The sequence below is a fragment of the Thalassophryne amazonica genome, chromosome 22 (genome assembly GCF_902500255.1).
Source record: "Thalassophryne amazonica chromosome 22, fThaAma1.1, whole genome shotgun sequence".
In the NCBI taxonomy this organism is placed as follows: domain Eukaryota; kingdom Metazoa; phylum Chordata; class Actinopteri; order Batrachoidiformes; family Batrachoididae; genus Thalassophryne; species Thalassophryne amazonica.
The window spans coordinates 1,241,537-1,266,215 of NC_047124.1; the positions used below are offsets into that span (position 1 = coordinate 1,241,537).

At 41.5% G+C, this 24,679-nt stretch overlaps 1 protein-coding gene across 1 annotated transcript in view; it reads left to right on the forward strand.

Moving 5' to 3' along the window:
• The first annotated feature begins 1,817 nt into the window (after positions 1-1,817).
• dgki (diacylglycerol kinase, iota) overlaps positions 1,818-24,679 on the forward strand; it is a 119,716-nt gene continuing 96,854 nt past the window's right edge. The window contains exon 1 of the mRNA XM_034163178.1: positions 1,818-2,075. Coding sequence (XP_034019069.1) covers positions 1,852-2,075 — 224 coding nt within the window. The 5' untranslated portion in view covers positions 1,818-1,851. The remainder of the gene's footprint in view (positions 2,076-24,679) is intronic.

The window sequence follows — 24,679 nt, forward strand, 5'->3', positions numbered from 1 at the left end:
AGAAAATCACTAAGGACCCTTGGGCAAAGTTCTTAATCTCCAAATGGCTCCTGGTGTATAGTGAGCACCCTGTGTGGCAGCACCCTGACATTGGTGTGTATAGGTGAACGTGAGGCATCATTGTAAAGTGCTCTGAGCTTCTGATTCAGATGGAAAAGCGTGATATAAATGCAGTCCATTTATTTTTACATTTTTTATTTTATTTTTTTTAGCAGACTGGCACAACTGAATAAAGGTGTGTCAGTGTGCTGTTTGTAGTGAATGTCTGTTTGCAGCCAGCAAGTCAGCGGTTTCAGACCTTTGATCTGCACCATGTGTTCCATTGTTTCTGATGCTGATGTCACATGTCAGATCTCACTCTCTTTAATTTGCATATTCTGTTTTTTAAATCCTTTTGCATTACATCCATGATCACCCACCCTGACCTCCTGAACAGTTTATGATGACGTTTTGAACCTTCGTGTATCCAGGACCTGTAGTGAGCGTGCAATCCCCAAGTCAGCGTGGAGCTCAGGTGCACTAAATATCTTCCACTGAAGCAGTTCACTGTGTCATCAAGGCCTTCAGGGGCGGCACCAGAATGTTTTCATAGCAGCAGCAGCAGCAGCACCGGCTGCTGTGTGACAGGTTGCTGCATGTCAGATGGTTTGGACTCATGTCAGGGATGATGTGAGGATGCAGATGGCTCACTGTAATGACGTGAAAGGAGAATCGGACAGATGTGGCCTGATGTGTGAGAGGCAGACAAACACCACGAGAAGGAAGACATCGGAATGCAGTTAGCGTGCACAGAATGTGGACTGTGATGGAGTTTGAAACGGATAATGACGGCTAACCATCTGCCCTACTTTGTAACTGATGATGCTGCAGAAAGGATGAGAGGGAATATCCCACAATGCCCCACTGTTTGTCCTCTGGGCCAGATGGATGGATGGACAGACGGGTACACCAGGGGTGGACGAGCAGATAGATGGATGGTGGATGGAGGACGGATGGTGCAGCACTCACAGCTGCTTCTCCTCCTTTAGGGAGGAAAAAAAAAATTGTCAAGTTACAGAATATTAAATGCCAGACTTCGTGTTGTTGCTTTCAAAATAAAATGACATTTTTAATAAAGGCATAATGTGATTATATTTGAATGCACATTTCTTGGAGATCCGCGGATGTTTTGGCTGTTGTTATCGCTGTCCTGCTCCGGCAACATAAAACACATGTTTAACGGAGAGAATAAGAGCTGTAGTTCTGGCTTGAGTTCTCAAGTCCTGTGGAACAATGATTGGAAATTGATGTTTTTCAGATGATTGGAAATTCGTTTATTGTTACTGCATCATCAACTTTGCAATATATTTCCATGATGATGTCAACTTTTATGACAGAAAGATATAGCTTAGACAAATAATCACTTTATCGTTAATGAATCTGTTAATTAAAAAAAATTGTGTAGTCTTTAAAATGTAATTTTTTTTTTTTTTTTAGGGTGGGGTGTGTCTGAGCAACAGATCAAAGTCTGCAGACATTAAAATATACAGTCGTTTTGGCGAGCGGGGGCTTTGGGCTTGGCTTTTATTTTGAAGGATTATTCTTCTTACTTCTCGGATAACCATGGCAACCTGACGCAGCTCGTGTCCGGTTGGTCAGCGAGCGCTCGTGCGGCGCAGGTCGCGCTGTTGTCCCGACGGCTGCGGTATAAAAGAGCAGTCATCGGTCGGCACTTCCACCAGGCCAGCAGCCTCTCCGTGCGGGGCATCGTGTCCGCTCTTCGTCACACCACCACCGGGTCTGCTTTCCCCACCAGCCGGGCAGAGGGGGGGGGGGGTCCAGCGCCGGGCGACACGGCGAGGAACGACCAGCATGGACCCCCAGGCGAAGGACTGCAGCATCCCAGCGGCGGGGAGCTTCAGCGGGCGCTTGGCCTCTCTGGGAGCCGAAGGGGGTGACTCGGAGTCCGTCGGCGGGTCAGAGGAAGCCGCTGCGGGCTGCTGCAGCGACACGTTCAGCAGCCTGCCGGACATGGAGCCAGAGGCGCTGGAGGAGAAATTAAGAGGACTGGCGTTCAGAAAGCAGACCTCGTACCGGTGAGCGGACAAAATATCAGACGGTTCATCGCGCGCGGTTTACCGTCGCTAGCTAGCTGGTTAGCTTTGTTTATTTATGACCTCCGTGAACTAGAAGGTGTGATGATGTTTCATCTGCGTTTGTCTTTTATAAGTACTGAACGCGTTTCAATGAAATTTGGTGAGCAGACGGAGAATGTTTAGAGAAATAAGTGATTCAACTTTGGAGGGGATCCGGATTATATTCTGGAACTGGGATCCAGAAGAAGGTTTGACAGGTTAGCGATGTTTAACTCAAGACGTTGTGAGAGCACGTTGATCAAGTGTGGTGAGGGGATCGATCATCTCATAGAAAATGAATGATTTTATCTGGAATATATTTTGGATTTGGGATCCAGAGGTAGTTTTACATAGAGCCCAACCAATATGGATATAACCCTAACCCTGTACCGATATTAGGGAGTAAAAAATGATTTGATGTGCCACGTGTTAGAAAAGTAATTCTCTGAAGATGATGGTCTTTTGACTGCTCCTGAGGGGTCGCCAGCAGATCTGGTACAAGTCTTACACCGGATGTTCTTCCTGACTCAAGTCCTGGTTTACCTGGAGAAACACACAGCCCGAGGTCTTCCGAAGAGGTCACGGTCTGAGGACTAACCAGGACCCCCTGTGACGGGAGCAGACTGGTTACTGGTGTTTTCCAAGTTTGTTTGTTACCTTCCATTGTCACTCGGCTTCACTGCAGCAGGCCCGACGTGGACCTGCATGTTGATTTGGCACAAGTTTTGATAACTTAAATTTTGGTAGTTTAATAACAACCCACGCCCCACCCCACCCCTGAGTGCACCGTTTTCACATCATTTGAAGCAAATGAGACTTTGTAAATGTCTTGTAATTATGACGTCCTGTATCATAAATATAACAAAAATGATCTCACTTTGGCTTATGGTTAAGGGTCTGTTTTTTTGTTTTTTTTTCTGTGTCAGTAGTATGAATCTATATCATTTTATAAAAATGATTGAGGAAAATCTGAAAATTATGACTTTATATCATCTCATAACCATGACTCTGAAACCTCTAAACAAATGGTAATATCGGGCTTTTCCATCTGCATCAGACACATGAAGCTCTTCACAATAATGCCTCACATTCACCCTGATGTCAGGCTGCTGCCATACAAGGCGCTCACTGCACACCAGGAACAACTAGGGGATTAAGGACCTTGCCCAAGGGCCCACAGTGATTGTTTTTTTTTTTTTTTTTCCCAGTCAGGTTGGGATTTGAACCAAGGATCCTCTGGTCTCAAGCCCAACTACTAGACCATCACCTCCCCCTACTTTACATTTGTAAAGTACAATGTTTTTATCTTGTCATAATTGTTATCCTTATGATTATTATGACCTGGGGTCATATAATCTTACAAATATGTCTTGGTGTGATTTAGTAAAGTCTCAGATGTATGACTCTACAATTTATTACCATCATCATGCTAAAAGGTGATGATATTACGACCTAGTTTAATCTTGCAAGTAGGACTTCATGTATGACTTCGTATCATCTCAAAAGTGTTACCTTTGTGATTCTGATTTATATAATCTTGTATCTATGACTTGGTGTGACTTAATATATAGAGATGTCCCAGCCTGATGTCACAGATGGGGATTTGGCCCATTTAAGGCAGTTTCTTGACTGATCCGTAATGTTTTTATTTTACACAAGTTTCCATCTGGGGTTGATTTCATTGATGGAGTTGATCGCTTCATTCCACTGAATGGCTGCTCACTCACCAGCAGAAGATTTTAAAAGTACATTTATGCTCTGCTTTGCTTAAGGTGTGCAAAGTTTTAGGTCCAGTCCCAAGGCCTCAGTATATAGACCATGTTGCTGCTTGAAAGCGTGTCAACTGCTGCTGACCTTCCTTGTTAGCTTCGGGTTCTTCTGTGGTGTCAAACCATCATTATCATGTTGCTTTTCAGAATTCACTTAATTTCTTTTAGTTTGAATAGATTTCTGTTGGATCCAGTCTTTGGCCTACCTTTTCTTCCTTTTCTGTAGAGTTTATTGGGGGTTGGCACCCTGATTGGGCAGGACTGTTCTCCTCTGTCTTTCCAAACTGTTACCTAGTGGTCTGAAGTAAAACAGCATAAGCTGTTCAAAGGGTTAGACGCTCATTTTTAAAGGCTGAACGTTCATGCAGCAGATAGCACTCTTGCCTACCAGCAAGTAAATCTGTGGTTCACAGCCCACCTGTGCCCCCGTCTCCAGCAGGTGTGCCAGGAAGGATGTTTGTTAACCTGCCCAATCAGCATGTGGCCCCACACTGGATCTGCTGTGTGCTGACCCCGAGCAAATGGTAGAAGCTACATGGATTTAGTTTGATTAACTGTTAATTTGAAGTCTTGCTTGTTGGCTAAATTTAATAGCTTGGCTGAAAGGTTTGAGCTTTTTTGTGGTTCTGGTAATGTTTCTCCACAGAATTGGGTACATCAATGCAGTGTTTATCAAAAACCAGAATTATGTGTGTGTGTGCGCCCCTGGTGTTGGTAACTCTGTTGTTTTGGAGCATGTGAAGGGGTGATGTGGAGCACAGTATTGATTCTTATGGTGTGTGTGTGTGTGTGTGAATGCCAGCAGCAGTCTGACACCCTGCTGAGGGTCTGTCTGTCTGTTTGTCTGTCTGTGGTTACTTGGAATGAATAGTTGATGAATTATCAGTCAACATAAAATTGATCAGCAGCTATTCTAATTATTGGTTTAGTCAGTTAACGACTGAAAATATCAAATATTCATTTGTTTGAGGCGAACCAGCGCTACATGTGACAATTAGTTTCCTTGCTGAATAATTTGTCCTCTATTTTTCACAAGTAATGATTTACCATTTTCCAAATGTTCAGATTTTTAAGCAGTGTCTGACTTGTGACTTGTCATCACAGGTTTTATATGTCTATGAACTGAGGGCACCATTTGTGTGTGTGTGTGTGTTTTTTTTTTTTTCCACTCTAAATGTAATAGATGTTGTTCATGTCTCCAAGAGCTCAGCCGATGAGTTTGAGAGACATAAAGGAAGAGTTGATGGAGACGTCCAGTGACCAAAAGCAGCAATGTCTCTGGTACCAGTTCTGTTTTTGTACTGCTGGAATGACTTTGTATCAAACCAGTGGTTATTCAGGTGAAGACTATACTATACTATAATACTTTGATTGTGTGGAAATGTCAGCTGAGACACTATGGCCATGTGGTACACTTCCCTGAGTATGATCCAGCACAGAGTTGTCTCAGGGCTGAGGACCCCATCAACTGGAAAATGTCAAGTGAAGGTGTAAGTATCACCTGGATATGGCAGATTGTTGGCTAGGCTTGTGGCCTGCCTGGATGATTGTCAGTTAGTACCCAGGGTGGTTGTGTGGTATTGTAGGTGCGCCACATAACACCCATACATGCTCCCCAATGTCAGATCAACCAATAGGCTGAAATCCAAAGCTACCAGATGTTTTTCTCAAACAGGAAAACCCAGTGTATCTCAGATTTGGCCAGTTTATCTTTGTAGTGGGTGGGTGGGTGCACACACATGCATACTTTCACACCTCAACCACCTGAATTTCCCTGTTGGAGATGATACATTTTATCACATAGTTTACTTTTGAATTCAGTTTATACAATGTGCCATTAGTCAGGAAGGACATCCAGCAAAAAACTTGTGCCATTTACCAATGTGGATCTGGCTGTGTCCACTGTGGTGACCCTGAGCAAAAACTGGGAGGAGGCGAATGACCAATAACAGTGTGCCATTAGTGCACTTGGATTTCAAGACCCTTGAGTTAAGATAATTATAATACAATTTTAATCAGGCTTGACTGAGAATAACTTCCCATTTTTACCCGAGGCCAACATATGGCCATCGGGTATTGTGACGACCTGGCATCCTGTCCGTCTGTCTGTGCTCAGTATACGAGGTCTGTCCATAAAGTATAGGTCCTTTTTATTTTTTTCAAAAACTATATGGATTTCATTCATATGTTTTTACGTCAGACATGCTTGAACCCTCGTGCGCATGCGTGAGTTTTTCCACGCCTGTCGGTGACGTCATTCGCCTGTGAGCACTCCTTGTGGGAGGAGTCGTCCAGCCCCTCGTCGGAATTCCTTTGTCTGAGAAGTTGCTGAGAGACTGGCGCTTTGTTTGATCAAAATTTTTTCTAAACCTGTGAGACACATCGAAGTGGACACGGTTCGAAAAATTAAGCTGGTTTTCGGTAAAAATTTTAACGGCTGATGAGAGATTTTGAGGTGATACTGTCGCTTTAAGGACTTCCCACGGAGCGAGACGTCGCGCAGCGCTCTCAGGCGGCGTCATCAGCCTGTTTCAAGCTTAAAACCTCCACATTTCAGGCTCTATTGATCCAGGACGTCGTGAGAGAACAGAGAAGTTTCAGAAGAAGTCGGTTTCAGCATTTTATCAGGATATTCCACTGTTAAAGGAGATTTTTTTTAATGAAAGACGTGCGGGCGGATTGCAGCGTCGGCTCGCAGCTGCCGCGACGCTCCGTCACAGGAAAAACACCTCAAAATCTCTCATCAGCCGTTAAAATTTTCACTGAAAACCAGCTTAATTTTTCGAACCGTGTCCACTTCGATGTGTCTCACAGGTTTAGAAAAAATTTTGATCAAACAAAGCGCCAGTCTCTCAGCAACTTCTCAGACAAAGGAATTCCGACGAGGGGCTGGATGACTCCTCCCACAAGGAGTGCTCACAGGCGAATGACGTCACCGACAGGCGTGTAAAAACTCACGCATGCGCACGAGGGTTCAAGCATGTCTGACGTAAAAACATATGAATGAAATCCATATAGTTTTTGAAAAAAATAAAAAGGACCTATACTTTATGGACAGACCTCGTAAGTCCAGTCCTGTTACTGCCACAGTCTTCAAATTCACAGGAAACATTCTTGGGACACAGATCTTGGACATGATCTCGTGGACGTTAGTGTGGCGATGTCACAAGCTGGAAACTCCGTTTCGTTTGTGTGTAAATATAACCTCTTTGTCATATATTATGTAAAAGTTAGTGAGAAATAAATATTTCTAAAACTGAAAATGCTGTTTTTAGAACCCAATAATACCTCTGAAGTCATCTAAAAGACATTTAGCAGACGTTAGCCTTCAGTTTAGTTTGTGAGTGGCGGGGGTAACAGCCAATCAGAGCAGAGCTGCACTGTGACGTCACAGTCTGGTTGCTAGCTGCAAACTCAGTTTTTGGAACCAAATAATTACTTAAACAACTGTAAATTATACAGAACACAATGTTCATACAGCCCAGGGTATTTTAGCATCGTGTTATTTTTTTTTTAAACTGGTGATGGCGGTGGGAGCTCTCAGAGTACAGTCTAGTTTCAGTTTGTGTGTCTCTGTTTTTGCCCGCCTTTTTTATTGGAAATTGGTTATGTTTAGAGCACAATTCAATTCCTTTTAACTTGTTTGTGTTTGATTTGGGGAACTGTGGCATAGCAAAGCAGTCATTTCTCAGAAACCACTAAAAGTGTCAAAGTCTTAGTTTCATGTACCAGTGTTGTTTTTACAGTTGATATCTTGTATAGATGGTGATGGACATGTTGAAATAAATGGTGGTTTTTGTGCTTGTGAACCAGCCGTGTGGAAGAAATGAGCATGAGCTGGTCAAAGGAAAAGGTTTGTAAGAAAGATATTTACATAGCTTTGAAGTGAATTACTGTATGTGGCGAAAAGCTGAGGAATGATGTCATTGAACCTCAAAGGTGGTGTGTGTGTGTGTTCATGACAGAGGCATGTGTAACTTATCTGCCAGACGTTCATCACACTTTGTGTGCTCCCAGAATACTGCCCCTGTTTGTTTCTTTCTATTCTTGAATGTCTCACCCGTCTGTCTGTGTGACATTTCTTCCTCAGAGAGACAGTTGCTTTGTGTGTTCACGTCACGTCACAGCTCATCTGTAGTTGAATAAGCAAGTCCGTCAACCAGCTGGTCACACAATCTGTAAGTGAGTTAGAGTCAGTAAGTTTGTTTTTCTTGCCATTTTTGGCTCATTGTAGCAGCTCGGTGACCATTATCTTATTAATTAATTTATTGGTTGGCCAGCTGCCCCCCCCGTGTGAGATTACCCATGTTATGTGTCGACGCGGGTTGAGGAGCGGACCTGCGTCTGACAGAACCCAGCGCTAAAAATAACCAGAAAGCGGTTCCAAAACAAAACAATTTATTTTTTACCCTCTTTGGTGCATAACAATGTGTACAAACTAAACAGCGTCTTTCTGGTGGAGTGACTGTTGGCGCGCTCTCCAGCGCCCGTAAGGATCAAAGCCCGGCGCTCCTGGACCCACTACCACCGCCAAACACCCCCCAGGTGGACACGACAAACTGACTCTCTGTGAAGCAAAGAAGAGGTGAGGTAAGTCAGCAGTTACAACAATATCTTTCAAAAGACACACGCTATCAGCAACACATTCAGGTCTATATCTTTTTTTAACTTTATGCAAATGAGCAGCTTCTCACAACAAGTGGAGGATCACTTATCCGCACGCCACAGCAGTGAGAAGCAAACTGCACAATTCTCATCACAATTCAAGTATACTGTGTAACAAAACACCAAGTTACTATCAACAATTAGTCAAACACTTAATCACCTTTGATGTGTGCTGACAGCATGTGTCCTCACCCTTCCTTGCTTCACGGGCTCGATGTGTCAAACCCAGGCGCGGTCCTCAGCGTCTCACAAACGAACATCACAAAGTCGAGTTCCCGGCAGTTCTGCTTGAATCACACATGACTTAAATGCAGAACGCCATCCAATTATCTGCTTCAGCTGAAAGTCTTTAAGGTTGCATGTGAGCACCATTCACAGGTGCTGCACATGATGATGAGGGTGAAGGATTCTTCAGCCAGCACCTTCTCCACAGACAAATCAGCTCTCATGCCACCTGGAGAGCAAAGAAAAGAAAAGAAAACACCAAAATATCCAGCCACACCCCCCAACACACAACAACCCAAACTCATCAGAAATGTTTTAAGTACCTAAACATGCTACTACGTGTTGAGGTAGCATAGTTTATCTCAGTATTCCTGATATATGATGTGATGGAGGGCCGTCTACAGCAGAGGAGCTGCAGGTTTGAAGGGTTTTGTTGTTGTTGTTGTCCATAGTTGGGAGAGACCTTGTGTTATGCTGGTCTTTGCTGTGGGAAAAAGGACGCTGTTGCTTCTATCTTCTTGTACATGTTTCATTGTTGTTTATTGATGGATGGATCCATCTGCATAGTTCCTGAGCTCCCAAAAACCATCATATATTGGGGACGTGATGTCCTTGGTAAATTTGCGCAGGTGGAACCACCGGTAGTAAAGCCGTGACTCATGAGGTCCTTTCTGGGGACTTTAACTGGTTCCTGTCATGTTGCATATTATGTTTCTTTCAGCATTATTTGTCATCACTATTAATATTCAAATATGTCACTGCTGCTAATCATGAGGAGTTTAATCATTATACACAACAGAAATTTAAATACAGTACTTCAGATTTCATTCTCATTTTTCATGTATTGAAGTAAAAGATCTAAGATTTCTTCTTATTAGCAAGACCCTTTGGCTGTTCCCTTGTTTGAACTCTGGGTCTCCACAGCAAATCCCAGGTGGATCTGCATATTGAATTGGCACAGGTTTTACGCCAGATGCCCTTTTTGATGCAACTCCACATTACACGGAGAAATGTGGCAGGGGTGAGGTTTGAACCAGGAACCTTCCACATTGAAACCAAGTCCGCTAACCACTTGGCCAGCGCCCCTACGTCTAAGATTGCTTCTGTGCACACAGAAAGATTATTCTGCTTTAATTTTGTTTGTAAATTTGTTAAAATTCATGTTATGGAGTGCCCGACCTTTGCCAAGATGATCCATCCACCTGGATGCTGTGGCAGATCACGATGCTGATTAAACAGCGGGATTATTCTACAGGTTATTAAGCATTTCACCACAGTTTTAATAATCGTTTTGAGGCAGAAACATGAAGGATTTGTTGGATGAGGCATTTGAAGTATGACTGTGCTTTTGTCTGTTTCATGTCATTTTAATTGGATATCTTTGGGTATTTGACTGTTGTTCAGGAAAGTGGTCAAAATCAGACAACAGATGACATTTTACGGCAGAAAAATGTGATGAGGACATTTTACTATTCATGCACAGCAGAACAGATCAACAGATTAAGAAAATGGTTATAGTTGCAGCAATAAATCTGATTGCTGTGTAATGAAAGTAGCTTTTAAATTCAGAGTAATGTAACTACACCTGCTTTCTCTGTGAACTCCCGCAGTAGCTGAACGTCTACTAAAATCTCTACCTGCCAAACACCGCGTTTGTTCCAGAAGTCTGCTGGTTAAAAAAAGGAAACCCTGAATACTCTGTTGGGCCCAGAGTGAAAATACAAAGAAGCGAGTGCTTGGTTTATCAGGTGGTGAGATTTCATCACTGCCTTCATGGGCCATTGCGCAGAAACAAACTGCCACAGGAACGATGTAACTGAATCCCTCCAATATTTACAGCCTACTTCACAAACATCACATCACCATAACGGCACTTGTCAGACCACAATGTAATACTCCACGTTTTCCAAGGAGACTCAGCTGAAGGAGACTTCCCAGCAACAGTATAAATGTTCTAAAAGTTCAGTCAACGGTAAGGTTGTCCATTACACCTTTTTCAGAGTCATCCCACCATCAAAACACACACCTTTGGGTCTTTGTACTGGTAGATGTGGAGTTGGATCAGCGATGGCATCCAGTGGAAAAGCTCCAAAGAAAACATGACTGTTTCTAAGACCAAGGTGTGTCACAGTTCCAGCTTTACCCAGAAACAAGAGCAAAGCAGGCTTAAGGTTTATAACCTTTTGTAAGTGAAGATGACATCATTTATAAGATAACTAATTACTTATTTACTGTTGGGTGAACCAGTTAGTTTCTGATGAATGGCACTTTGCTGTTGAACAATCGAACTGTTTCCTGCCCCGGGAGCCATTGTTCCATGTGAAGTGACGCTCTTTGTGGGGAGAGACTAATCCCCGGGCGGAGTGTGGGCGTGTCAGCACAAACCATTCAGAGGATGGGCGTTTCAGCGGAAGCCATTTTAAACGGGCACATCTTAAACCGGCACGACCACTAGGTGAAGCCGAGTATGCTTTTAAGTTTACCGAGCTGGGCTGAATGGTGTGCGCTGAAACTCCCACACTCCACCCGGGGATTCTCTGATGTGTTGGTGCCATCTGTTCCCAGATGTGGTCAAATCCCGCAATATCATGCAGGGGTTCAGATGAGACTGCACTGCCCTATAAGAAGAGGTACTGAACTGAAAGTCCACATTGTTTATGATGTGTTGCAGCAAAATCAAACAAATACAAAACTTTCTCTCATAAATCTGCAGTGTGTAGAACTTGGTGTCCTCTAGTGGTGAAGTTGCAGATTGCATTATGCCAGTCGTGATTATGTTTCCATTCACGTGTTTGCTTCTTTGCTGAGGGGGAGTCATGCAATATGTATGCCCCCCCCTGCATTTCACAAAATGAGGGCTCGCAAACTTGTTGGCCTGCACTAGCAACCAGTAGACACTGCAACCACTGATTCTTCTTCTTTGTTCTTTAGTCTTCCTGAAGCATGGCAACAGGTGGCTACGTTTGTGTCTTCTGGACGACTGTTTCAACGTGGTAGTCTCTGTGAGGGGGCCCGCTCCATGTAGGTGTGACGGGCTGATTATAAGCTTGTAAAAACACATCTGTTTGTTGTTGCAGGCAGTTAAGTGATCATGAACAGATAGTTAGGAATGCCATATTCCACTTATCTGAATAAACACCCATAGATCTTGCGTACTGTTACCCTATCTTTACTGTACAGTATTGGGACTGTGATGCTCATGAAGACAGTTGTAACAGTTTTAACTTCTGATGTTTTCTGTACGCGTGTTTGTGGGGAAACTGTCTTAAGACGGAATGATATTCCTGCATTAGAGGCCTCTGTAATATGGTGCTGCATATGGTAATTCTATAACAGCGAGCATCACATACATCACAGTGCAATACAAGACCATTGGGAAATTAAATTTGAAAGGTCAGTGCAGAAAAAAAGCTCATTATACACAACAGGGGACAGTATTCAATACTTTTACCAGTCTTTAGCATTCACATTTAATTGCCTGAGGAAATGAGCTCCACAGTTCATCGATTTCAAGTCTTAGTGCAAGCAGGGATCAAGATCTATTTTTAAATCTTTGGGAAAGTCACGTTTTGGTGTAATGTATTAATCACATAATGCAGGAGGGCACACTAACGAGGTCAAAAGTTTAATTTCATGTCACATTTAAAGTAGTTGGTGTTCAGACTCAGACTAGGATTCAGTTCAGTTTATTTGTACAGCACCAAATCACACTATAAGGCATCTCAAAGGCAGTACACATGTGTAAGGTCCAGACATGAGACCTTGCACACCAGCGACAGTGGTCAGGAAAACCTCCCATAGGCATTTTTGGTGATTATAGGTGTAGCGTTTAAGTCCACTTGTTTTCAGTGTGGAAGCTTCCCAGTTCACACCCAACCCCTGCCCAGTCTTCATGTAAGGTGGAGTTGCGTCAGGAAGGGCACCCAGCGTAAAACTTGTGCCAAATCAACATGCAGATCCACCTTGGATGAAGTGGCATAGAGGAGGATTTTATTAATTTGCCAGAAGGTACATCTGAGTTGAAGCCTAGATTTGCTGTTTTGTTGAAAGAAAACCCTCCTCTGCTCCACTTCATCATGAAACTGTGTAAGTGAGGATACAAAATGCAAGACATGCACTATGCACAATTTCTCCAATCACAGCCACAGAAGCCTATAACTTCTTTTGGGTTGTCTTGGTGGCTTTCCTCACTCTTCTCCAATTTTTGTGAACTGTCTACTCCACACAGATTTACCACAGAGTGCCATACTGTTTGTATTTCTTCATAACTGATGTAAATAAAGTTCAAGACATATTCAGTGACTTGGAAATGTTCATGTATCCATCCCCTGACTTGTCTGAAGAAAACTGGCAATTAAACTGATTATTTACAGGTATTATACCAAAGGGGCTGATTATTTATGCAACCCATCATCTTCAGTTTTATATTTTTAATTAATTTACATCAAGTTGTGGAGATTTACTTTTAGTTTGAGTCTAATGAAGATAATTTTAGAAATTTTTATATTGAGAAGCCTAATTTACTTTTTGTATTTGAAATGCCATAAAAAATTAAAATGCGTGAAATACCAAGGGTCTGAATACTTTTGCAAGTCACTGTAAACGTAAAGCACTTTGAGCTTCTGATGCAGATGGAAAAGCGCTGTATAAATGCAGTTCATTTACCATCCTGTGTTTGAATCCCTGTCACACCTTTGATCCTGGTGTGGGGGTGAGTGACTTGCAATGTGGAATTGCACTCCACTTACTTACAGGGAGGTGGTGGCCTGGAGATTAGAAGGGTGGGTTTGTGACCAGAGGATCCTTGGTTCCACTCCCGGTCAGACAAGCAGTTCAGGAAAGTGCTCTTGACCAGGGTTCTTAAATCCCCTCCTTGCTCCTGGCGTGCAGTCATTGTAAAGTCTGAGCGTCTGCATCAGACAGAAATGAAGTGCATTTCTATCTACGCGTAGCTTTTGAAAGGATGGCCTTTGATTTATAAGCTCTTCTGCTCCCTTTCATGGAAACATCATTCTTCCCTCACGGGTAACTGATAGAGCTTTTACCTGAATCCACCTGGACGCTCGGGATTATAGAAGGAGCTGCTTCTTAATATTTTACACACTCTGCACGTGTTTGCACTGCAGCTTGTGTTAAATTTAGTAGAACTCTTGGCTTGAGAGTTTCCACAGCTTAAACACACTCAGGAATTTTTAAGCAGAATGATCAGAGCACAATTGTTGATGAAATGCAAGGCTCACTGACACAATTTGCCTTTCTGCACTCATCCTCAGAATGGACCAACAGATATATATCCATCCATATTGATGAGGAGGATGATGTGAGCGATGGGAACAGGGATAGTTTAAAATGCAGAAGGTTATTAATAGATGACTGTTTTACGCTTTAAACAGTCTGCCCATTTGTGTGCCAGATATTTAAAGTTGCTGTCATTGTCATATTTGTGCTGTTGTTTCAATAGAAGCTTTTACTTAATAATTCATTTCCACATATAATTCATGGCTGTGTGTTTGTCCTTCCTAAATGTTTCCACTGAAATATTCTCTTAAAGTTATAAGAGCTCTGGACACTAAGATGTTTTGTGCATTGATGAAAGTGCTTTACAGCTAAAAACACATGTAATTATTAAAGCTACACTGTGTAGGATGTAGTGTCACCTAGTGGTGAGGTAGCAGATTGCACTGTGTCATTGCCGGTGATGATTTTGTTGGGTGATTCATGCTCCCTCATCTTCTCTTGTGTTAAACAACATGTATGATCTTCCATTTCACAAAAAAGAGGGTTCACAAAGTTGTTGGCCTGCGCTCCCAACCAGCACACAGTGTATAGGGGAGCAACTGTGCTGCACAATGGGACAGGTGGAGTAAGTCTGTCCCTTTTGGGCTATGGTAGCAACATATCAGTGCAACATGGCAGCTTTCTTGAAGGGGCCTGCTCCAATGTCGCTATGAGGGTCTCATTCTTAGGTCATGAAATCGCATTGATTCATTGTTGCAGGTAATTATACGCTATGCTATATAACATTTCTGCTAATAAACAGTCATAAATCCTATACTCTGCAGCTTTAATGTTATTTTTATAGCTTCCTGAATAGAGATGGTATGAAAAACTGGTTCCTGTTAAGAATGTATAAGAAATGATTGGATCCACTGACATCAGTAACCTTTCTGCTTAACGATTCCCTTATCGGTTCTTCAGTTCACATTACGCCAGAGCAGCTGTTGTTTTTGAGGGTGTGTTTCAGCAAAATGATCATTTCTTTATGTTTATTGCAGACCTGCCGTTTCTGCAGCCGGCTGCAAGGCCGCAGCTCAGTGGCTTTGGAGTTAAATTTGTTTCATTAATGTCTGAAAGGAAATGCTTCTGACAAAAACTACAGATTTTGTTTATTTCTATTTATGTCCAGAGTTTAAGGATCCAGTGACCAATTTCATATTTATTTACTTTAAGACTTGAAGTCGATAAAGAATCTGATCAATAAGCGAATCAGTAATCTTATCAATACCCTTTACTAATCGTGAACAACAGGAGCTTGATATCAACCTTCACAGTGGCGTGGTCTTGGGTTCCTCTTCAAGGGCCAGTTCCTTTCTGTGTGGACTTTGCATGTGTCTCCAAACACTCCGATTTCCTCTCGCCATGAAAACATGCATGATCCAACACTACTTGTAGCACTTAGATTTTTTTTTCAATATTTTTGACATTTTCCATTGTATAGTGTTAGATAGTATCTGTGCTAATTCCTTATTTTATGTTAGTTATCAAGTATTTGCTCTTGTTATCTGTTTAGACGTGTCTAGAACCTGGTTCTCACTGGTTCAAGGTCTCAACAGAAGAGTTAAGTTTCACTTCCATGACGCATGTGCAAGTTTCAGATACAGGGAGGGCTTCTGTCTGTCTGTGGGGAGCCAGTAAGATTAGGTTTGTGAGACTGAAACCCACCCACTGTACCGCCTGTATTGTTTTGTATAAAAGCATTATGCTGGCCATGTTCTACGTCTTTTCAGGAAATGGAGTCCGTGTGTGGGCTCCGTTTCTGGGGACCCAGGCCTGGTTTTCAGCGTGACTTTCAATAAATTAAAATTGAGGAATATATCGATTTTGTTCTTTGTAAGGGGCAGTATATTGCAAAAAGAACCGGGAGGAATAACAATAGTGTGACACACGATCATCTTGCAGATTTGCAATATGTGAGGACCACATGGAGGAACAGCAGCAGTGTCAACCCCCCCACCCCCCCGAGTAATGCCTTTGTGTTTGTGCATATCCATCTTTCCTGCTAAGAACAGGACTGAACATGTCTGTTTTAGGAACAGTAGTGGGAGTCCTGTTCTCTCTGATACTTTTATAGCCTTTTCAGGAGTGTTTTCAGTGTGTATGTGTGTGTGCATGCGCACACTGGGGGTTATTTTGCCCATAATGCAGTGTGTTGAGGCATTAAGGGGCTGATAGAAGCCGCTCCTTATTAGTCGCCTGGTTGGCTGTAAGATGTGCTTAAAAAAGAGGGTAAAAGTCAAAATAGATGAGCAAAGAGAAGTAGTGTTTCCTGCTTAATGGAGAATAAGAGGAAGCTTGTTGAAGGGAAATGATGATAGTGTTACAATAAATTGTTGAATGAATTTGTTTCTCCGTCACACATTTCACACCGTGAACAGGAGCTTTTATATGTTGAAACACAAAAAGGAGCATTTTACAGTGATGAGTGAGATGTGAAGCAGTCTCTGAGATTTAGAAAAAAATAAATAATAATCAGCACTTTTTGTTCAATATGGGTGTATACACTTTTAAAAGAAGCACATCCTCTTTCTTTCCATGTTCAAAATTCAAAGTATTTAATGTCATATACAGCAAGAAGAAACAAGTTTCTCTGTGTAATGAAATTCTTACTTTGCTGGTGTGGAGGTGTACGTGTCATCCAAGCTGACAAAGGACCTGTAGTGACTCCGACTCCATCATCGTACCTCAGCTTTCTTGGCTTGTTGGCAGGATGAGTGAAAACCTGAGTGTGAAAAACACAGAGAAAGGGTAGAGTTTACTGGAATTGAATGCCTTAAATGATCATTTCAGGCATATTTGGATATAGTATATGGAACCAAGATGTTTGGTCAGGAGTTTTATTTGTTTTTGTTAAAACAATGTTTTATTACACTGGTCAGCACGATGTTTCTTGCATGTTTTTCAGTGGATTTTGGGTAATTTGTGGGCACTGAATCTAAATCTGGTGTTAGTTTTTGCCCATCATGTTTTTGAGATGTGAAAACATCTTTGTCATATCAACATTGAACACAAGTTGCCATCTCACATGCCTCTTCAGTGCCATTGGACTGCGTGGGAGGTTTTCTATGATACATGCTCTGATCTGAATGAACTGACACAGACTGTTTCCTCTTATATATCCTTCTGTGTGGATATCAACATTCCTCAGAAGAATATTATTAGCTATGCCAATAATAAACCGTGGGTCACCAAAAATTTAAAGAGTGTTTTAAATAAGAAGAAAAAATTTTTTTATATAGGAGATAATGTGGAAAAGAAAGAAATTAACAAGGAGGTTAGGAACGAAATCCGTAAAACTAAAAGAGCTTACAAAGACAAGGTAGAACATATGTACAGTAGTGGTGATCTGCGGGCAGCCTGGATAGGCATTAAATCTATGGCTTCAGTTACTAATGTCCAACAGGATAATAGAGTGCCAATTAAAGTAGAGGGGAGCTATGATGAGGATCTGCCGAATGCATTTAACTGTTTCTATTCTAGGTTTGAGAACTATGAGGTTGCAGATAAACTCCCCTTTGAGAGCACTTCCTCTGCTACTGACGATGGTATAATCATTAGCGAGGATAGTGTGAAAAGACTTCTGGAGAAGGTTAATGTAAGGAAGTCTTGTGGTCCAGATGGAATTTGTGGACGTACACTGAGGTATTGTGGTGAGCAACTCAGCAGTGTCCTCCTCTATATCTTTCAGAGGTCACTTAGTTGCGGCCGAGTGCCAGATTTATGGAAATCATCACTTATTATTCCTGTCCTGAAAAAGTCATTTCCTAAACAGTTTAATGATTTTAGACCTGTGGCACTTACATCACTGTGTATGAAGGTCTTTGAGAAAATTATGAAGAATATGATAATGTCAAATATGAAAGGGAATATTGATCCACTTCAATTTGCATATCAGGCGGGTAAAGGAGTAGAAGATGCTAAGCTTTTTATTCTCAACTGTCTTTACAGACATTTGGAAAAGCCTCGAGCTCATGCTCGGCTTTTATTTGCTGATTTCTCTTCAGCTTTTAACTTGATGCAGCCTAGCCTTTTAATTAAGAGGTTAAGGTGTGATTTTAAATTGCCTCACCAGATGGTTGAATGGTTGGCGGACTTTTTAACGAATAGGAGACAGAGAGTTTTGGTAAATGGACGCGTTTCAGACTCCTTAGTTTTGTCCACAGGCTCACCACAGGGCTGTGTTCTTTCCCCCTTGCTTTTCATCTTATATACAGATGAATGCAGAAGTGTCAGGCAACGCAGCTATTTAGTTAAGTTCTCTGATGATACTGCTCTGCTGTCCCTTCTTCAGGGAGAGGAGTCAGGACATGGGGAGGCCCTTGCTGATTTTGTTTCATGGTGCGATACAAATCACTTGGAGTTAAATGTATCTAAAACGAAGGAGCTTATAATTGATTTTAGACGTAACAAAGGGTTTGCTATAGACAGCATTATTCATGGGAAAGCTGTAGAAAAAGTTCCTGCATATAAATATCTGGGCACTTTTTTTGATGAGAAGTTGAGATTCGACGTAAATACGGCAGACACTGTGAAGCGAGGGCAACAGAGAGTGTACCTCCTTCGCAAATTGAAGTCCTTCTCTGTCAGTTCTGTTATTATGGGTCGTTTTTATCAGTCCTTTATTGAAAGTCTTTTATGTTTTTCTTTCATCTGCTGGTTTTCTAGCCTGGCACTGAAAGATAAAAGTAGCTTGCATAGTATCACAAAGACATGTTCAAGGATCATTGGAGTGGAAACCAGAGACCTAGCTAGTTTTTGTGAACAGCAAATGGTGAGGAAGGCAAATTGTATTTTGTCTTCTCCCGGACATGTGCTGGCAGGTGAATTTTCTTTCTTGCCTTCGGGCCGTCGTTATGTTTCACCTGTCTGCAGGACGAATCGGTTGTTAAAATCTTTTATTCCTTCTGCTATCCGTCTTTTAAATTCCTTGTAAGGTGTGGATGTATGGGTATGGGGATGTAGTATGTTGCACATTTTATGTGGATGTAGTATGTTTTTTTTTTTTGTGATGTGCCGGTATGCAGGCTGCTGAAATTAATTGCCCCTGGTGGGATGAATAAAGTTGTCTAAGTCTAAATGATATTACAGCTCTTTGTTCACATTTCCTGAACCTGGCTTAAAAACAATGCTTTTGAAGCTGCTTTTGTGTGATTAGTGGCCTCAAATTCATGAGTGAATTGAGCAACTTTTGCGTAATCAATCAATACGGAACATGCAAAAAAAAAAGTGAAGCGATAGGGGAGATCTGAGCTCAGATTTGGATCTGGCACCCCAAAATGGCCCCAAATCAGTTCTGAAAGTCCATGCAAGAAAAAAAGGTTTCTTTTTTGTTGACCAGTGTTATCAGTCCGTTCTAATGAATTTCAAGCACCGGTCCTGGCTCAGGTCTTCACGGCAGTTGGCTAAGTATAAAGTAGTTGCCACATGTATCAGAAAATCCCTGGTGATCTCAAGGTTTTCTCATGCCAAACAAAATCCCATTAACATATTCTGGGTCTCATCCCAGTTGGACATGCTTATCTATTAAAAAAACCTCCAATGGACACTTCTGAATCAGACATTCAAACCATCACAGCTGTTTTTTTTTTTGTTTTTTTTTTAGTAGATCTGCTTTAAGTTTCTTTCCATAAAGCAATTTCTTTTTCTAAAAGCCTTTATTTTTAGCAAACCTTTGTGATAATGTTGACTCTCATCTGGAATAAGTCTGATTTTCAGATGCATCATTTGAGATATAGGGACAGAGGCCAGAAATATTAAAGCTACAGTGTGTAGGATTTAGTGTCATCCAGTGGTGAGGTTGCAGAATCAATTATGCTGTTGTCTGTCACGATTTTGCTTCCCTTCATATTTTCACATCTCTGATTGTAATTTCGACAGAACTCATTGGAAAAACTCTGCTCCGATTGAACAATCTTTTTGAAGTAACAAATCAAGAAATTACCTACAGATTTAAAGATTCCAACCCCCAAAACTGTCAAAAGGATACTTGTGATCAGGCTGGATGATGAGCGTGAGTGGCGAGCAAATGGTGTATAAAGGAACCAGAGTGTTGTGTCAGCAGAGCTTATCTGTTTTGTGTGGTCATGTTGTAGCTGATTTCATTGACACAATCTTTCTTTTACGTGATGTTTTGATCCACAAACAAGAGCTTTGCACAAGACTCGACTGGCCACGATGCCTCCACGCTGCACACGTGGTCCTCACATGAACACATGGGCTGACACACCTCAGCTATAATCAGCATCTTTATCACTCGCCGGGTGTGTATTTGTTTCTCAGGTTAGATGAGTCATGAGCAAATTATTTCATTTGATTTAGCAGCTGAAGCCTGAGGTTGCAATTATTTGTTGTTGTGTTTTTGTTTGTTTGTTTTGCTTTTGACATGTTCCTTCATTGAACTGCAAAGGTCTGTCATGATACTGATTATTAATTAGTGGTAGTCTTTCTCGCGTCCTCCCTCTTTGCTTCTCTGCCAAATAAAAGAAATATTGACAGAATAAAATATCATTTTGTGTGATTGCTCTTAACTGTCCTCTCTTTATAAGGGCATGGTGAGGATTTTCTTAACACTTGCAAAACTGTGTTTGAGTGCTTTAATATTATGTCGCAGTTTTAGTCATGTGACACACAAGTCAAAGCCGTGAAGTACATTTGTCAACACTGATGTCTAAAGTAGTAGATAAACGGAACATTTGTCTGCACACATTCAAGAGAAGACTTTCTAATTAATGTCCACAGGCTTACACACAATGAATTAAATACATAACTGGTACATTATATTGATCATGCATCATGTGACTTCACAATGACAAATCTGACACAAGAGCTGGAGTAAGAATAAGACAAGGAAACTGTTTTGGAATTGACTAGAAAAGATTTGGTGCTAATCTGCCCCCTGGTGGATAAAATTCTTATCCTTTACTCGTGTGTGCAAACACACTTACAATACTCAGATTAAACTCTTTATCCATTGTCTCGTTTGAAGAGCCTCACACAAGATTACGTAGAACTGTGACGTACCTGTCAGCAGGCTCCTGTGGCTCCGCCCCTGCTCCTCTTTCTGTGTGGCTCTATTTATGTCTTGCTGCCCCCCCCGGTCTCCTCCTGAATCCTCCTCATTTAGCTTGCTGACTTCTCAGTATTCAGAGTAGCAAGGATCAGATACAGATGCACAGCGTGGAAGTGATGCCTCCTCCATTTTACACACTGGCACAGACGCACAACAAACAAACACACAAACGTACCAACAGACTGTAATTATGGAGGTGTCAGACAAAGATGTGAAGTGAGAGGGAGGGTAGTATCACTCCTGGTTTCTGCCTGTGCCGCAAATGAACTGAGTGTAGAGTACAATCATGTATTTGGGATCCTGAGTGATGTAGTACAGGAACCTGTGCTGCAGGCCGGGAGCTGATCCAACCACCACTGACATCATTTCTTAGTTTGAGCAGTTTGAATATTTCATATTACCATGGACTGACTTAAAGAACTTTTAAAGTTCTTCAAAATTGTTCACTACTGATAGAAATCAGGTATGACCTCGTATTGACCAGTTTCAGAGAGCTCTAGAACCATCGTTAACATGGTTTATGAATTATTGATGACTCAATCTGGCTTTGTTATCATTTATTAATTAAGGATAGACTCATTCAGAGGGTTTTTGTCACTTCAGATTTGATTGAAATATCTGGACACCAGATGTTAGCTTCTCACTTCATCCACCACAGACCCACCCTGGGTACTGGAAGGCAACCACCCAGACAGACACACCACATGTGGGTGGGGGCACTCTCTGTCTTTTGGCGGCTGGTGTGTGCAAATAGTTGTAGCGACATGTGTACGAGGCGTTGGAGGCGGCTCCAATTTTTGATGAATTTGAGCATTTGTGCTTCTCACCTGTAGACACTCCACAGTTTTTGAAACGTTTACTGCGAAGGCACAAAATACCAGAATTCGTGAGAATTTGCATCAGTGGTCTGTTGTTGTTGTTGTTGATGTAGTTTTAAGAGGTCTGATTACTGAATGATAAAATACGTGATTTGATATACTTGCTTTGTTCCTTGCAGGTTGGCACTAAACCACGACAGATGGACGATTTGTGTTGCTGTTGAAGGTCCATTTGATTGAGTGCAGTGTGCTTTTTTTCAGACACTGTTGTCCCCCATGGAGGTGGCATTGATGAAGGTGGCACCAGAGCATTACTTGTCAATTATACTCTCTCCTTGCATTGATAATTTAGTCAAGTGGCTGAGTCACAGCACCATCCTGCTGGACTAAAAACAATAGTACACTTAGTCACACTTTGGATAATCAGTGCAAATTCTACTCCCAGTGTCTTCCAGCATAGATGGGGATGGAGGTCCCGTTCAGGCGTATCTGCAAAAGTTTTGTATCATATTGGTGTTTTGTCCACATGGAGCCGGTGTTTTCAGAGTCTGAAACCGATACTTTTTGAAACCTGGTCCTAGAGTGGATAAAACTGAAAATGCCAGATTCACGTTTTTGTGTGGACAAGCAATGCGGACTTTTCTGAAACAGTGATGTCGTAGCCCCACCTCTCTAACGTCAGTCGCTCATAATGAGTGGCATGTTGTTATTGTTGTTATGGTGTAATTTAGCCTTTTTCTTTTCTTTTCTTTTTTTTTGTCTTGGAGGGTCATTAATGGGATTTATTTTCATCACTAGCAGAATGCTGAAGAGACAAAAGATGTGCTGTGGTAAAATACTGATCATGAATAAATATCTTGATGTGATGCTATTAGAACAATTGTACAAAGGACTTTAAGCTTTTAAAATGCCACATATACATATATATTTTTCTTTCTTCTTGTTGTTGGTGGGACCTTCCTCTGGCTTAGGCTGAGAAACTGACACAGAGCAAACAAACACTGAGGGGTTTATTCATAAGGAATTAAAGTATTTCCAGATGTTGTTGGCTGTGATGAAGAATCTGGCTGAATGAACGCAACAGGTCATATTAAAAGACTTTATATTTACTCTGTGTGCCAATTTGCAAAGTTCTTGTTTCTGCCGCTACAATCATTAGCTCCTTACAGCGGTTATGTGCATGCACCAGGTCTTCTTCATTTTTTGTGGAAGTGCTACAGCGCCACATACAGGCCTGGCACATGTACCACTGCATCTTAACTCAGTTTCATTTGGATGGAGATATTCCTTGAAACGGTGCTGTGTTTATGGAACACTTTTTGAAAATGAAATAGAAGATTGCATAGGGAAAGTTCTGTTTCTGTGTGGACAAGGCAGGAAGCTTTATGACACGGGGCCTTCTTTTGGGATGTGCTGTGAAGCTAACTGATGTCCTAAAATGACTAACTTGGACGCACCTTAACTTAAACCAACAAGTCCATATTATAATAGGATGTCTGTCCAGGAAGTAGCTCTGCAAGTCTGACTAGTCTACAGCTAATTATCCAGGTTAAGGGACTTCATAATGCATATTAACAGTGCTATGTTATCCGGCAAGAGCAAGGTAAACAAAAATGGCACAAAACCTGCATCTTACATGTTTAGTTCATGTTTTTTTTTTCATCATGCAAATCAATTCTTCGTGATTCACTGATGCCATGACATATGGTTCTCTGTGGCCTTGACACTGTTCAAATTAAACCACTTTACCTTTGACTAACACACAACTCTTGCACCATGTTTAATCCATATTGGTTCCAAACCCTGAGTTGAACAGCTATGGCCTTCAGTTTGACCTTTCATGGTCACCAAATATCAGCGCTCACGTGAGCAATAAAAAGGTGACCTGTATTTTCTTATTAGAGTTAAGTAGTGTATCTTTAACCAGTCCCCCTAATCATTGCCTACATATTAGCATTGGCCATTTCACCAAGTTTGGTTCAATCAAACTCTAAACTTTGTATCTCTTAATGTCAGTGAAGTTCTGTTTTGATTGGTTATGGATGTGATATCATTTGTAGGATGCTTGAACCTTTATTCACATTGCTTGTTATTTTAGTGTATGTGAGGCAGCAACAGCTGTAACTGAGTCCGTGGTTAAATATCATATGAGTACGGGCGATCGGAAGAAAAGACGTGGACGTCTTTCTGACCCCTTCAGGCGGCACTCGTGTGATCTCCCTTGGATGAAGTGTGTGGCAGCTTCTATAATCTGTGAGGTGTGTTTGTGTGTCAGTACTGTGATGTGTTGACACTCTACCGTTGTGACTATTAGTATTCACTTCACACCAGAAATTATTCTTTCTCCTACTTTTAGAAGCAGAGTGGGTTTTCTGAGTGGGTGTTTTTGAATGCACTGCCGGAGAGATGGAAAACCACAGTATTTGTACAACAGCCAAAAGAAAAATATGACTCTCTGCATAATCTGATTCTCATCAGTTATTGTTTTTGTGGGCAAATATTTTAGCATTTACTAAAGTTTTTTTTATTTGAACAATATTCAGCTGCTTTTTGAAGACTTTTGCATTGCTTATATCTTTGTGTTATTATTAATTATATAATAAGTTATATATATTATATATAAGTTATTTATTAAACAACATAAATTCAGAGCATTTGAATGTGTCATAAAGAAAAAACATATGTGTGACCTTCTGGATCTGATAGAAAAAGTTACAGTGCAAACTGCAGAATGTTCACTTT